Source organism: Cherax quadricarinatus, chromosome 95 (assembly GCF_038502225.1).
Source record: "Cherax quadricarinatus isolate ZL_2023a chromosome 95, ASM3850222v1, whole genome shotgun sequence".
Lineage (NCBI taxonomy): Eukaryota > Metazoa > Arthropoda > Malacostraca > Decapoda > Parastacidae > Cherax > Cherax quadricarinatus.
Window position 1 is genome coordinate 7,012,166 of NC_091386.1, and position 16,140 is coordinate 7,028,305.

Below are 16,140 nucleotides of genomic sequence, written 5' to 3' on the forward strand. Positions count from 1 at the left end.
GTAGTTAAAACAAGCCCTTTGACTCGGGAATTATTCCCCTTTTAAAACTCTCATTTGTATATGGTTTGATATCTGTTGGGCGCATTGAAAAAAATGTATATTGCCTTTTGGTATGTATGAAAGATTTTCGTTAGATTTAGATTTTGCCACTGAAGTGGCTAATTTATTGTGCAGGTAACATCCATCCTGTGGACGGTAGCGCAAGAGAATATGGATACACAAAAGGCCCATGAACGAGACCCCAAAAGGGTTAACAGGTGTACATCTGGATTTATATCTACAGTACACTTATCTGTTACAAGTAAATTTAGGAAATTTGGTTAGCATATCTGGTATCTTATTTTCCTTAATAAGATATCTTGACATGTCACATAGGTTATTATACTGTCTGTCTCTGTATTCCTCAATAAGTGGACAATTAAGCACATAGTGTTCAAGACAGTGACCACAGGACTGGTTACATACTTTCTATTTGCTTTGATTATCATCTGTGTGTCTCCTAAACTGCCAGAAGTACTTGTAACCAAGCCTAAGCCTGGCCACTACAACATCAGTCAGTACTTGTAACCAAGCCTAAGCCTGGCCACTACAACATCAGTCAGTACTTGTAACCAAGCCTAAACCTGGCCACTACAACATCAGTCAGTACTTGTAACCAAGCCTAAACCTGGCCACTACAACATCAGTCAGTACTTGTAACCAAGCCTAAGCCTTGCCACTACAACATCAGTTAGTACTTGTAACCAAGCCTAAGCCTTGCCACTACAACATCAGTTAGTACTTGTAACCAAGCCTAAGCCTGGCCACTACAACATCAGTCAGTACTTGTAAGCTACCACCAATATTCATTTTGGCTAGTTCATGTAGTATAACGGTTCTGTTCGCAATATCAAATGCAGATTTTAGACCAAGAAAAGTGGTAAAACTAGTAGAGGTGTGTGCAGTGAGAAAGGTGGAAATACAGTTCTGCACACTTTTACCTTTCATGAACCCATAGAGGTAGGGGAAAAGTTGGTGTCTGATTCTGTAGTACAGTCTGTTAAGCATCATTCTTTCAAAAGTTTTACAAAGACAACTAGTTAAGGAGATCGGCCTAAATGTATCAGGCTGTTGGGGCTTAGGGATAGGCACAATGAGACTATTGGTCCAGGAAGTAGGAAGAACGCCCTTAATGTAACTGAGATTATACAGTGCCAACAAAGGGTTGTCAGGCACGTGCCTTAAAGTTTTGAGAATATCATCCTCATATCTGACACAGACATGGATGACAGCCACAGCACCGTGTCTTCCTTTGCAGATGACACCCGAATCTGCATGACAGTGTCTTCCATTGCAGACACTGCCTTCCTTTGCAGACACTGCAAGGCTCCAGGCGGACATCAACCAAATCTTTCAGTGGGCTGCAGAAAACAATATGAAGTTCAACGATGAGAAATTTCAATTGCTCAGATATGGTAAACACGAGGAAATTAAAACTTCATCAGAGTACAAAACTAATTCTGGCCACAAAATAGAACGAAAAACCAACGTCAAAGACCTGGGAGTGATCATGTCGGAGGATCTCACCTTCAAGGACCATAACATTGTATCAATCGCATCTGCTAGAAAAATGACAGGATGGATAATGAGAACCTTCAAAACTAGGGAGGCCAAGCCCATGATGACACTCTTCAGGTCACTTGTTCTATCTAGGCTGGAATATTGCTGCACACTAAACAGCACCTTTCAAGGCAGGTGAAATTGCTGACCTAGAAAATGTACAGAGAACCTTCACGGCGCGCATAACGGAGATAAAACACCTCAATTACTGGGAGTGTTTGAGGTTCCTGAACCTGTATTCCCTGGAATGCAGGCGGGAGAGATACATGATTATATACACCTGGAAAATCCTAGAGGGACTAGTACCGAACTTGCACACGAAAATCACTCACAACGAAAGTAAAAGACTTGGCAGACGATGCAACATCCCCTCAATGAAAAGCAGGGGTGTCACTAGCACGTTAAGAGACCATACAATAAGTGTCAGGGGCCCGAGACTGTTCAACTGCCTCCCAGCATACATAAGGGGGATTACCAATAGACCCCTGGCAGTCTTCAAGCTGGCACTGGACAAGCACCTAAAGTCGGTACCTGACCAGCCGGGCTGTGGCTCATACGTGGGTTTGCGTGCAGCCAGCAGTAACAGCCTGGTTGATCAGGCTCTGATCCACCAGGAGGCCTGATCACAGACCGGGCCGTGGGGGCGTTGACCCCCAGAACTCTCTCCAGGTAAACTCCAGGTATACCATCCTCCCCAGGAGCAGTTGATCGACCTTTAGTTAATGGTTCTGGGTTTTGTCTTTCTTAGTGTACGATCATTACAATTGTGACCAGGTGTGGACGTATCAGTGGTTCATTAGTTTGTAATTTGTCCATGACTGTAACCATGTATAGGAGTGAAGCTGATTCATTACCTGTGTAACTTGCCATGATTGTGACCAGATCTACCTGGAGTTCATTACCTTTGTAACTAGTTCAGCTATCATAACTTTGTGGTCCAGTCCCTGGACCCATTATGTACCTTTGTAATCTTTTGACTACCACCCACAGGATGGGTATGTGGTGATTACCGCCCACAGGATGGGTATGTGGTTACTACTGCCCACAGGATGGGTACGGGGTGCATAATAAAGATATTTAACTAACGATCAGGGATGAACTCACTATGTCAACAGTTGTAAGTTTATTCAGGTACTGGTACACATAGTTACATAAAAAAGTCATACAGAGCAGTATGTGTGTAGATTACCTGGGAAACCCAAAAATGTTAGACAAAATGACGTATTTCCATTGGGGTTCTTGAATGCAATTGTGCCCTTTCATGCTTAGACAGTCCATAAACAGTCGACTCAAAAGTCAAGGTTATGCAGGATTTAGTATTGAAGGGAGCAGATTTTCACTAATACTGAACTTGCATAATAAGTGATTATCCAAAAGTCATTCTGGGTTCTGATTATTAAAATCAACTAAATTAGTAAATCAACAAGGATCATGCAGCTGGTTTCTGAGGTTCTCTGGTTGTGTTGAGGTCAGTGAATAGCATCAAAGTCACTTAGAATCCAGATAATTTTTGTTGCATTTATGGAGGAGAGATGCTTAATCTGTAGGGGTCATACAGCATCTGGGGAATGGAAATCTGGTAAGCCTGACTCGAGTCTTGGAGGGATGAGAATGTTGCAGATTGGAAGGGTATCTCAACTGTGTTGTCAGTACACTTCTTGCAAGACAGTGAATGGGTGAATGATGGCGTTAGTTTAGTTAGTTAGTTTAATATGTTTATGCACCCCATACCCATCCTGTGGGCGGTAGTCAAAAGATTACAGAGGTACATAATTGGTCCAAGGACTGGACTCCGATGATGGCGAACATGGTTAATTGTATATATACTCAACTGACTCTTGTTAATATCAGCTTAATTACCTAGAGTCTGGCAGCCTTGATGCAAGCTCGGTCAAGATAATGGTGACTACTTCCTTGGCAGCTACCTGTCAGAAACACACCCAGGTGTACACTTGTATAATGTCCTTGTTAACACCTAGTTACTAGCTAATTTACCAGGCAGGATAAAGTTCGGAGCATACACAGCACATGGTGCATACACATGGTGCATACACAGCACCATGTGCTGTGTATGCTTTACCATCTCCACCTCGCCTTACATGCTAGCTAAACGGCCTGTCTTCATGTAACGCCTTGATAGGCACATCACAACCATGTCTACCGAGGATATCAAGTCATCACTTGAAGACCTAAACACCTGGGCCAAGATTGACTCTGTTGTGAAGATCCCCAACGCCTCCTCAATGCTCAAGATCACGTTTCTTGGCATCCACATGGCAACCAGAGCGCTCTCTGATGGCCTGGCCATCTCCTACTACTTCATCAATCCTCGACAAATTGAGCCAGAACACTTCAGCCATATAACACCTTGTTGGACATGCTACTCCTACAGTCATTCAACTACCGACTGTCATGTGAAGAACAAAACGATCTGTTTCACTTGTGGGTCTGCAGGTCACGACTTTCGTTCATGCACCTCTACTGCTGCTCCCATCTGCATCAACTGTAAGAGTGACCACCATACCCTGGCAGCCAAATGTCCTGTTCGTAAGGAGATCCTTTCAAAGAAGCTAAAGGAAGACCTTAAGAAGACAACGGGAAACTCTCCTACTTATGCTGCAATAGCCAAGCTTCAGTGTACAACCAGCAAGATTCTACAAACCACTCAGCAGCCTCCACCACCCACCGCCTCTCCTCTACCAAACGATATCTCGACAAAATTTTATTAATGCATGATGTATGCACACATGCAAAATACAGAACACCCGGGTTCTTTCAACACATCTATGAATGAAATTCTTGCCTTCAGCTAGTGCTCCTTAAGCTGATATTTTGAAAGTAATTCTGAAAATCGTCAGCTTCGAGGCACCAGATGACTTGCAAGATATGTTATCTGCAGATGCCACCTGCTCTACTTCGGAATCCACCAATGAGAGACCACCTCTGCCTCAAGCCACCACCACTGTCACACACCAATCAGAGGCCTCGCTGCATGTTGAGTCTCCACCAACTCCCACCAATGAGAGACCACCTCCACCTTCCACCACCAACCAATCACCAACCTCACCCACCTCTATGACCAAGCCAGCCTTCCTCAACATGCCAGGTGTCTAGTTCTACACTACAAAAGCACACAATAATGCAATGTTTCTCCAGGAACTCAGCCAAAGGCTCCAGGAGGGGACTGTCAAGTTCACCTGGGACGAAGAACCACCCATTGAGCTAGACGAAATACTCTACAACCTCCACAATCCAGGACCGAATCCAACAATCCCATTCAGAGTGTGCCATCTCACAAGAATGAAGTTCAACAATCTCTCCAATGGCTCAGTTGCATAACTAGCTTACGACTATTCACTGCCTAGCAGAAGATCCAGTCGGCCCTACTACAGCTGCCTTCCCTGCTCTTCCTGCCGTCTCCAGCCTGCCTCCTGTTATATGACCTCACTCGCCTCGTCAGATGCTCACTGCTGATTTTGGCCACCCTCTCACATCACCATTGACGCCTGTGGTACTTCAGTACCACTTGTGCCAAAGTGGTTGAGCCACTTACCTTTCTTACCCTCCCCTCCTCCATCCTCCCATCCTTTTTCAGTACATGTATTTCCATCCTTCTACCTCCTCATCTTACTGCAGCTCTGGTCATATTCGAGTTGAGTCGAGATACATCAGAACGCCATTTACCATCACATTCATAAAACTCATCAAAGTTATAAGATTCAATGACAAATATGCCTCATTTTCTAATACCAGTGTCACTGAAGCAGGCATAGTGGATATGGTGCATTGCACACTGCTGGCACAAATCTCACCTCTCAAGGCAGTGGGGAAAGTCACTGACTCTCCTTCTCCCCAACCTGGCAACGAGAGGAATAACAAACAGATTCATTAGACAAGAGTTGAGGGTTACTACACTATCTCAAGAATATTCTTATATACAGTGGTACTTCGGGATACGAACAGCTCAAAACGCAAACAATTATGTAATTGTATTTATGTAATGGCTTTTTGTAAGTATTTTTGGGGGTCTGAAATGAATTAATCTAATTTACATTATTCCTTATGGGAACAAATTCGTTCGGTATTGGCACTCGAACAGCCTTCTGAAACAAATTAAGTTCGTATCCCGAGGTACCACTGTATAGGGATTAAAAAATCCCCACAACGAATGCTCATTGAGAGAGCGCTGGTGTATAAATAAAGAAGGCTGAAAGTAAACATTTAATGTTTAAAAAATAAAATTATACATTGTCATAATGATAGTTTATTGTATTCTAAAAATTTATATAGTTACATTATCTTTGACGCTGTATATAATAAAAAAGATTATTCAGCTTAATCACTAAAGTTAAATAACATTAGTATTTAGCAAAATAAATACAAAAGTATTATAACCTGACTATATAACTTTGCAGATTAAAAACAAAGCATCAAATATATCCAGTAGCGAATATATTTTTACAAAGTATATTCATAGTGTATATATGAGAATTATGAGACAGAGCAGAGGGAAAACCCCGCAGCCCCTACTGTTAATAAATATTTATTCAATAAAACTGATGCAAAGTTTTTTGAGGAAATGCTGATGACTGCTGTACATCTGCAACAAATTTTTTATAGATTAGTGACACGCTGCACTAATCGATTCTTAATCTGTCAGTAAAGAGGAAAATACCAAAAAACTTTTCAGCTGCAGCACAGGAATTTGATTTAGACTCTGTCATATCCAGGACCTCTGACTCCTTCACAGCAATGTAAGACTGAAACTCTTATGTTGAAAATGATCAGGAATCTGCCATATCCACGACCTCAGGAATCTGCCATATCCACGACCTCAGGAATCTGCCATATCCACGACCTCTGACTCTCTCTCTCATGAGATGTCACTGCCCTCCATGATCATCAGCAATGCAAGATCCTACAAATCTTACGTTGAAGATGATCAGGAAAGGCTAATAATAAAGATCGTTAACCAGTCTTTGTGTCTGATAAGACAGATTTTATCTTATCATCCCAACACTGGCTATCCTTCACTGACATTAATTTTAATCAACTATCTTCAAAAGCTCCTCTACATAGTATCATTTTTTTGGGTAAATGAGATTGAAGTAGTACATTAAAAATTGAATAGCATGTGGAAAGACCTTCATAATAAGGAATATTTAATCTTGGATGCACTTGTCAATCGGATTCACCAAAAATCACGCCACATGGAGGAGCTTCATAGAAGAATTTACTGAACAAGCTGGGCTCACGAAATTGTACTAACACGACTGCAAATAAATCACAGAGCGGGTGCATTTGTGGTCACAGTGGTGGCCCATGCTAACCTCCGTATGGTGTACAGAAATATACCTAGCTGGACAAATCTTATTAGAACCAGCTGGCCAGTGGTTAACGCACTGGCCTGGAGTTTCAGAACTCATGGATTCAAACCTCACCCGTTCCGATTTGTACACATTGCAAATCTGTTATATGAAAGAGTAAACTTCTCAGTAGGATTAAAATGGAATTATCTATGTGTGGCCTGTAGTAGTCAATATTTTACAAGTAAGGTCAGCTGCTGCTTTTTGTAAGTGGTAATATATGCATTTTAAGACTGGAAATTGTCTCAAAAAAGTGTATACATGTATATGTATATAACATGGTACATATGTATATATAACATGGTACATATGGACAGAATACTTACAAAGACAAACATCTAAGTACAACCCTTTCAGTCAGGACATATGACTGAGGTCTGGGTATGCCACACTGCATTCTTAATAGTTTAACATTTATGCCTGACTCTTCATGCAGGATACGAGCACCTTCATGAAATCATAACTTACCTACAGATTATTCTGAAAATACATGTGAAAGCTATAGTAAATTATATATGCTGTACATGTAATAGGCTCTCTTATAAAGAATGTTCATGGTGTCCAAAATTGAATATCGTGTGGAAAGGCCTTCACAGTATGAGTTATTCAACTTCCAATGCAATTTCTTCAATCAAATTTACAAGAAATCGCATTTTTGAAGAGCCTTATATGGGTGTTATTGTAATACTCAATTCCAGTAGTGATAAACAGATTGTAATAAAGTTGGTAGAATTACCGACAATATGTAAAGTAAAAGGACACAAGTGCAACTAATGTGACATTTTCTTATGGCAACGTTTCGCTCTCCAGGAGCTTGATAAAGCTCCTGGAGAGTGAAACGTTGCCATAAGAAAATGTCACATTAGTTGCACTTATGATAAACAGATTGGATAAAACTACATTTGGTAACCTACTTGGCTCGGTAGGTGTTCTGATTTTAAGATATTTTTTTTAAATATATTTGGAGAGAAACATCCATGACAGTGAATGTGTTCATGGTATATCTGATGCATTAGGTCTATGTACAGAATATTTTATACACTAAGTGGAGATTAAACACAAGAAGACACTGCAAGCACAAATATTACGTAGCTTAAATTATAAAGCAGTAAGATCTTGTATAAAGCTCTGTTATTTTTTGGTGTGTAAATGCGGCTATACATGTGAATCCAAAATTGGAATGTGTGTGTACTACAAAGCCTTTTCCAGGCACTATTCAATTTTGTATTTGTTTTTTAAATCGCTTTTACAGATAACGGCACCACGTGGAAGAGCTTTACAAGAGCGCTGACTGTATAAAACTACGATTCATTTTAAAGCTGAATCCTATACACAACAATGTTAGAGCAAACAGAGACATTGTGGCACTGAACAGCAGCAGCAGCAGCGACAAACACTATAAAGCAAGCCATTAGTCCGATAAATTAACATTATAACTGTACATTAACTTGGACAAGGCACAGTAACTCATTTAAATAACACAGTTCGTACAATCGCCTAAATGGCCAGGCGCAGACAGCCAATATAAACTGAGTAAAACCTTAGGATACTAATTATGGTAATAAATGAAGTCCAAATTGAGACAGGTTAATGATGCTAAGGTTGCTTCTTCTGTTAATGATAGTACAGGAGGGTCCCACATACCCAGCTCTCTTTTTTCGATGTTCCTGTTGTCATTGGTTTTCAATTCAGCCACATTCATTATGTTTGGCGCTTTTACCCCTTTTCTGCCATTTTTGCACAACAGCTGCATGAGTGAAGGGCGACCGGCGCCATATTTTAACCCGTAAACAGTCCAAGCAGATCTACGTTCACATGTGTAGTGCTACAGAAGTAGATCAAAGTTTTTTTTACACATTTTCAAATGTAAAAAAACAAAAAGAAGATCTACTTTTTTTACATACTGTCAAATGTTGAAAAAACGTATATATACGTTTGGACCATTTATGGGTTAAGTAGGTATTGTATGTGTATCGATTTTACTTTTATCTTGTTTTTTTATGCCTAGCTGTACTGAGCACTTAATATATGAGAGTGTTAACACATTATCAGGCATTTTAGATGCATTCAATATTGAAAAACACACACTTTTTCATCTACCAGCAATTTTCGCATATCACGTGGGGTCGGGAACCTAAGAGCTGTACAAACAGGGCCCTCCTGTCATTCCCAGACTCAGCATCATTGTATAATGAGCTAGTATTGACTTAATTCACAGTAGGGCATCACAGACTGGGACGTGTGAGAGTACAATGCTCACACTGTGCAGTGTTGACATATTCTACGGCTAAAATTCTTTAAAATAAGTTGTGTGGAATCTGAACACAAAACCAATTTTTCATTATGAAAAACACAACGTCACTGCTGGCAAGAGATATCATGATTATAAATTTATAAAAAATACAGAATGCACGAACAGATTTTCGTACACTTCTTTCTAAATTAAGCTAATACGTATATAATTACACAAATGAATCACTTATTGACAGTTACAATAGTAATTACAGCAAAATGGCCTAATTATCACCCGCTTTAGATTTACGAAAAATACAAATACAGTGGACCCCCGCATAATGCTCAGCTCCCAACTCGACCAATTATGTAAGTGTATTTTTGTAAGTGCTTTTGTAGGTGTATTTTTGGGGGTCTGAAACGGAGTAATCTAATTCACAATATCTCTTATGGGAACAAATTCGGTCTATAAAGGCACCCAAACAGACTTCTGGACTGAAATAATATCATTATGTGGGGGTCCACTGTACCTATTTGATCTTTCAACAGGCAATTATATCTTGAAATGGTATACTGGAATGCAACTCTTGTATACATGTATAGTGTAATTTTTTGCATATGTGATTAAAAAAGTGTATTGTATAATGAATAGTAAATATTTACTATGTAGGCCTTTCCATATGCTAGTAAATTTAGGATATGCTTTTTCAGTTGCATCTGCAAAAAATTCACTATATAGAGGACTTTTATAAAACGGTTTGTTAGCATGTTCGTATTTGGTTCCTTGTATATTTTCCAAAAAGGAAAAAAAATGAGGTCTAAGTTGGCACTTCTATTAACCCGTAAACGGTCCAAGCAGATCTACGTTCACATGTGTTGTGCTACAAAAGTAGATCTACGTTTGTTTACATATTTTCAATTATAACAAAAAAAAAAGTAGATCGAAGTTTTTTACACATTTTCAAATGTAAAAAAAAAAACAAAAAAAAATCTACTTTTTTTACATACTTTGAAATGTTGAAAAAACGTATATACAGTGGACCCCCGGTTAACGATTTTAATCCGTGCAAGAGGGGTAATTGTTATGCGAAATAATCGTTATGTGAATGAATTTTCCCCATAAGAAATAATGGAAATAAAATTAATTCGTGCAAGACACCCAAAAGTATGAAAAAAAAAAATTTTACCACATGAAATATACATTTTCCCACACACAAAGAGAAGGATACATGCACAATAGTAGAGTAGTACATGCACAGTATATATTGTGCATGTACTAGTCTACTAAATGAAGAATAAATGACACTTACCTTTATTGAAGATGCAGCAATGACTGATGAGACACTGTGTCCTGGGAGTGCCTTTTCCTCCTGAGTACTGTAGGTCCTGTTTGGCATTTTCTTCCAGAACAGGCCTTATCACACTGTGTATGCCACTACGATTCTTAAATCTCTCAAACCAACCTTTGCTGGCTTTAAATTCACCAATATGAGCACTAGTTCCAGGCATTTTTCCCTGTTCACCTGGGTGTTAGTCGACTTGTGTGGGTTGCATCCTGGGAGACAAGATTAAGGACCCCAATGGAAATAAGTTAGACAGTCTTCGATGACACTGACTTTTTTGGGTTATCCTGGGTGGCAAATCCTCTGGGGTTAATTGTTTCTTGGTATTCTCAATAAGCCACACCAACAACGGTGCTACAGCAGCAGCAGCAGCTGACAGTGCAGCAGCAGCAGCAGCTGTACCACCAATAGTAGCGATGGTTGATTGGGGTTTATTATACAACCTGGCCAGCTCGGAGACATGCACTCCACTTTCATACTTATCAATGATCTTTTTCTTCATCTCTATTGTAATTCTCACCCTTATTGCTGTAGGGTTGGCACTAGAAGCTTTCTTGGGGCCCATGGTCACTTATTTTCCAGAAAAAGCACCGAAAACACTGTAATAATACGAAATATTCCGATTGTATGCTTGGATGTTACCGCGGAGGCTGGCTGGTAAACAATGCCACCGGCGGAACATGTGAGCGTGGCTCAGGCCGCTTCTCGGACGAAAATCGGTAAGCGGGTTTTTAAGCGGTATGTGAGGCAAAATTTTTGCGATTAAAGTAAGCGGTATGCGAAATAATCGCTATGTGATGCCATCGTTATGCGGGGGTCCACTGTATACGTTTGGACCGTTTACGGGTTAATCTCCCACATACAGCTCCCTTCAGGGGGGATCCTCTGATGCTAAAGGGCTCTTCATCCAAGGAATCAGACCTACTCTACCCTTTCTCAGATCAACCCTGATTACCTCCCATACCCAAGGTGTTTTTTGACCCTAATAAACTTACTGCTTTTGCCTAATATAATAATAATAAAAATAATCTCATACACAATAGCAATACAGTATTGTATACAAATTAATACAATAGGCTATTTAATAGAACTTTATATGGTGTGATTTTTGTATTATTATTATTATTATTATAATCAAAAAGAAGCGCTAAGCCACAAGGGCTGTGATTTTTGTAAATGTGGTCAAAAAAGCAAATAAAAAATTGAATAGCATGCAATATGAAGGTCTTTCCATGTGCTATTCAATTTTGAATGTAGTTTTTCGATTGCATTTACATAAAAAAAACACTATATGAAACGAATCTTGAAATCGTAATGACACAACTGCAAACAAGCAATGGAATAGGTGAGTCATACAACTAAAGGCCTGGAGCTGTATGACTCACTGGCCCAGGGTTCAAACCTCACCCGTTCCGTGGCTTGACTATATACAAAGCTTTGTGTACAACATAGGGTCCACTTCACGTTTTCTGTGCGAGCGAGGGTGAGTGAGCCTTGAGGGAGTGTTGGGAAGCACACACTAAGACAATCATGGCACACAGGTTCACAGGTCCAGGCAACTCTATACAGGATGGCCCCCTGTATACAATGCACCTACTGTATTTTATGGCATCAAAGACACTATTTTTTCATAAACAAGTCTTGTAAATTTATCCAGCGAATTGAGGAAGGCATTCTCGACACTGGAGCATCTTGTTCTCCATAAAATATGGCATTTTTGGTGTTCCGTGTTGTCACTGGCTTTCAACTGAGCAATTTTTCCACCCACTGGTGACAATCACCAACGAATGGATCATAATGAACAATGGCTCAATTTGAAGCCAATAAAAATGTGGAACACTAAAAGAAGGTGCTGTATATGAGGGGCCTTCCTGTATTGAGGAGCAGCAGTTCCAATACCTGCCTCATATTTATAATAAATTTATAATATTTCCACATGGGCAAGCACTTTACACATGAAGGACTGTTCCATATGTCTATTTCTGAAATATTCCAGTTAACAGGATATACAGTGGACCCCCGCATAACGATTACCTCCGAATGCGACCAATTATGTAAGTGTATTTATGTAAGTGTGTTTGTACGTGTATGTTTGGGGGTCTGAAATGGACTAATCTACTTCACAATATTCCTTATGGGAAAAAATTCGGTCAGTACTGGCACCTGAACATACTACTGGAATGAAAAAAGTTCGTTAACCGGGGGTCCACTGTAGTTTGGGAAAATATTCTCTGTCCACAGAGAACTTATAGTACTTAAAGACTATAGGGTGTTTATTTAACCATCGGACGAGGTGTAGCAAGTGTTATGTTACGTGACACGACCTTCACTTTTTTAATTGGGGTTGTTGACGGTGGTGCATCAGAGGCGCTGACCTTCGAAGATGATGATGTGGTAGGACGCATGAATGCTGGGAGATTTCCTCCTTTCCTTGGAGAGATGCTCTTGTTTGAGGTACTGCTGGTAGATCTTCTTGATCCTAGTTCTGGTTTGGGCGGTGAAGCACGGAAACTGGATGAACGCTCAGCAAGAGGTTTTGATGGTGATGTGGTGGAGCGAGGAGTAGAGCGGGAGGTGCCGCCAGCCCGACTGTTGCCAGAATTGGAGCGGGATAGATTCTCCTTTGAACTTCCAGAATCTCCACGTTTTACTTTAACTGAAGAATTGGGTGTGGATCCCGGTGACTTACGCAGAGACCCACTTGAGCCACTTATACTTCGATTACGATTGTCAGCTGTAGTAAGAGTGCGAACCTGAGCAGGAGCAAGGACACGTTTGGTTCGATTGTTGTTATTAGTGATAATGCGTGCAGATGACTTAGTATTTTGTGTGGTGCCACGCATCAGAGAACCTTCACTTGATTGTTTACTGAGGGAACCAGTAGACCGTGTAGAATCAGCCCGAGAAAGTGGGCGAGTTGGAGTAACTCCTCCAGAACTGTGAAGAGAACCTGATGATCTTGTGCGGTCATCTGGGAATGAAGGTTGGCCCTCTTCACCCTTAGGGCTGCAGGGAGAGCTTTGAGTGGTCCTGAAACCCTCCTCATTACCACAGTTCATTCGTAAACTTTTGAAGGTCAAACTTTTGAGAGCAGACGTGTAGTCATTAATTTTACCACGAGCCCGGCTACTGGAGTCAGATTTATTACTTATCACACTGGCAGTACTGGGTGACTTTGAAGGAGGCTTTGCAGGTCGCACAGTATTCACTGAAGCTGCAGAGGTCAAAGAAGAGCGAGAAGATCGAAGACTGGAGCGGGAACCTGACTTCTCATTTCTTTTCGAGGCGCTTAAACTATTGCGCTCTTCTGGCCGATGCCTAAAACTTCCAATTTGGCTTTCAATTTTCATATCATTATGAATATTTGTACATACTGATGAGGTCCCTTGTGTTTTCTCCAATGTGGCATCTGGTACATCACCAGTAGAAGATGCTCCCTGGCTCGTTGTCTCTGACTTGATGCTACCAGTGTCCTCAAATCCTTCATCAACATCCTTAGTTGTGGAGGTACCTCGAATGCGATTCCTTGTTCGTGTATCTAAGAGAGACCTTGTCCGTGCTTCACCACGACGCAGACCTGAAGGTTCTTTACTTTCCAGCTTGGAGAATAACTTCCCGACTCCCCGAGATGGGTCACCAAACACTGATCGCTTCTTATCCTTTTCTTTATCCTTGTCCAAAGCTTGGCGGACTTGAGAAGGATCAATAGCACTGCGTGTACGTTCTCTGCGGTCTTTTCTTGCATCGCTAGTTCCACTTGTGACTCTAAAAGAGCCTCTAGTCTCTAGTCCTCGAGCGACACTATCCTTATTTTTACGATACAGTCTTTCTGACGATGGAGGCTTAAGTTCATCCTTCGCACTCTTGCTACTGCGGTCATCCATGGCCCGGTGAACATCATATTTATCTACACTGGAGCGGAAACGCCGAGTAAGACGATCCTTCCACGAATCTGCCTCTCGAGACTTACCTCCGTGATCTTCATTGTCTGTTTTTGTCTCTTTGATACGCTGCCATCGTTTCAGCCGAGTATCTTTATCCTCAAAGCTTTCCTGCATTATATCACTCGTCTCTGCCTGCTGAATATTAGTATGAACCTTATCTACAGTGGACTCTTCACAAGGAGTACAGTGCTCTTGAGATGCTCTAACACTTTTTACAGAACTCTCTGGAGAGGTTGGGTTTTCCTGGGGAACACTGAGGCTTCCGTTCCGGGTATCTGTTTCTGTATGAACTTCACTTGGTTTCAACTCGGGTTTATCTTGCAACTTTTTATGTCTCAGTGTTTTACGAATTGATGAAAAGCGTTCAAAATTGCCATCCCCGAGGCCATCATCATCGGCTATAGATGGTGGACGATCTTTCTGCTTAGCAAGCATCTGTTCTGTCTCACTATCACCATCCTTTGCAAGATCAGCCAAACGCTTGAAACGCTGAGATCGCCGTGCTGTTCCCCGTTCCTCAACTTCACTACCGGCTCCCTCATTTTCCGAGCTATCTATTCCTGAGTGGAGACGCTGCCTGATGCCTTCTCCATCTGGCAAATTTTTCTCTTTAATGGGAACACGATGGTCCTCGCTTGTTAGGTTACGAAACCGGCGACCTACTCGTCGCTCATCAAGATCCTCACTTTCCTCCTGGCCAGAATTAATCCACCGAGAGTCAGAAGGTGAACGGAAACTTCTCATCCCGAATGCTCTTCGGGTTACTGGTGGTGTTTCAATGTTTTCGGCATCAATTTCTATCTTATCCAACTTGCCTTCTTCACGGGAAGGTCTACGGAGATGGCGAGGTATCGAAGGTGGCAGTAATTTTTGTTCTTTGTTTTCTCCTTTTGATCCTGTCTCCTCATCTTCATCCTCCTCATCCAGTTGATCGGTAGCTTCGTCCCCTAATGAACGGATGGTTCCAGCCAAGTGTACCGCTTGAAGGTTGTCCTTGAGGCGCTGTTGAAGAGCTGAACGCAGGCTGGAAGGTGTCATGGTACGTTGGTAAGCTCGTTTCTCTCGACGGCTTTCCTCGCTACCACGGCCAGGTGATGACTCAGCCTGACAATAACAATTGCATTATTGTTAATTGCATAAAGCAAAAATTGCATAAAGCAAACCCAACACAACATGTAAAATAAACAGATATATTTTGAAACTTCGTATACACAAAATTTTGATGGACATTTGCCTAAAAAATATAAGCTTACCAAACAAGTACCACATGATTGCATGAAAAAAAAAACTATTCTATAAATCTGAGAAAAAATTATAATGCAAAATTATATTATATTTCTCTGGCCAAGTGCCACACTTTCTTTTGATTTGGCATATGACACTTAGATGGACAACCCATCCATAGGATTTTCATCAAATGTGTTCCATGAATTTTCCACATCCACATCTAATTTTTCCTTCAGTTTGTAATGTCAGCATAAACTAGCTCAGAGTAATATTTAAAGAGATACAGTAAACTCTCGATTTAATGGATTAACTGAGGGATTGTCCAAGTGTTAAATCAGAACACGGTTAAAAAATAGCAACAAAATGCATGAAAGTAGCATCATAAATACATATGTAAAAATTATACATGCATTTGCTCAATATCACAAA

General features: G+C 40.8%; 1 protein-coding gene across 1 annotated transcript in view; it reads right to left on the minus strand.

The window, feature by feature from the left end:
- Nucleotides 1–5,807: 5,807 nt before the first annotated feature.
- Nucleotides 5,808–16,140, minus strand: part of LOC128703878 (uncharacterized) — a gene marked incomplete in the record, with an annotated part of 119,478 nt that continues 109,145 nt past the window's right edge. The window contains 1 exon segment of the mRNA XM_070104936.1: nucleotides 5,808–15,588. Within this exon segment, the coding sequence (XP_069961037.1) occupies nucleotides 12,814–15,588 (2,775 nt within the window).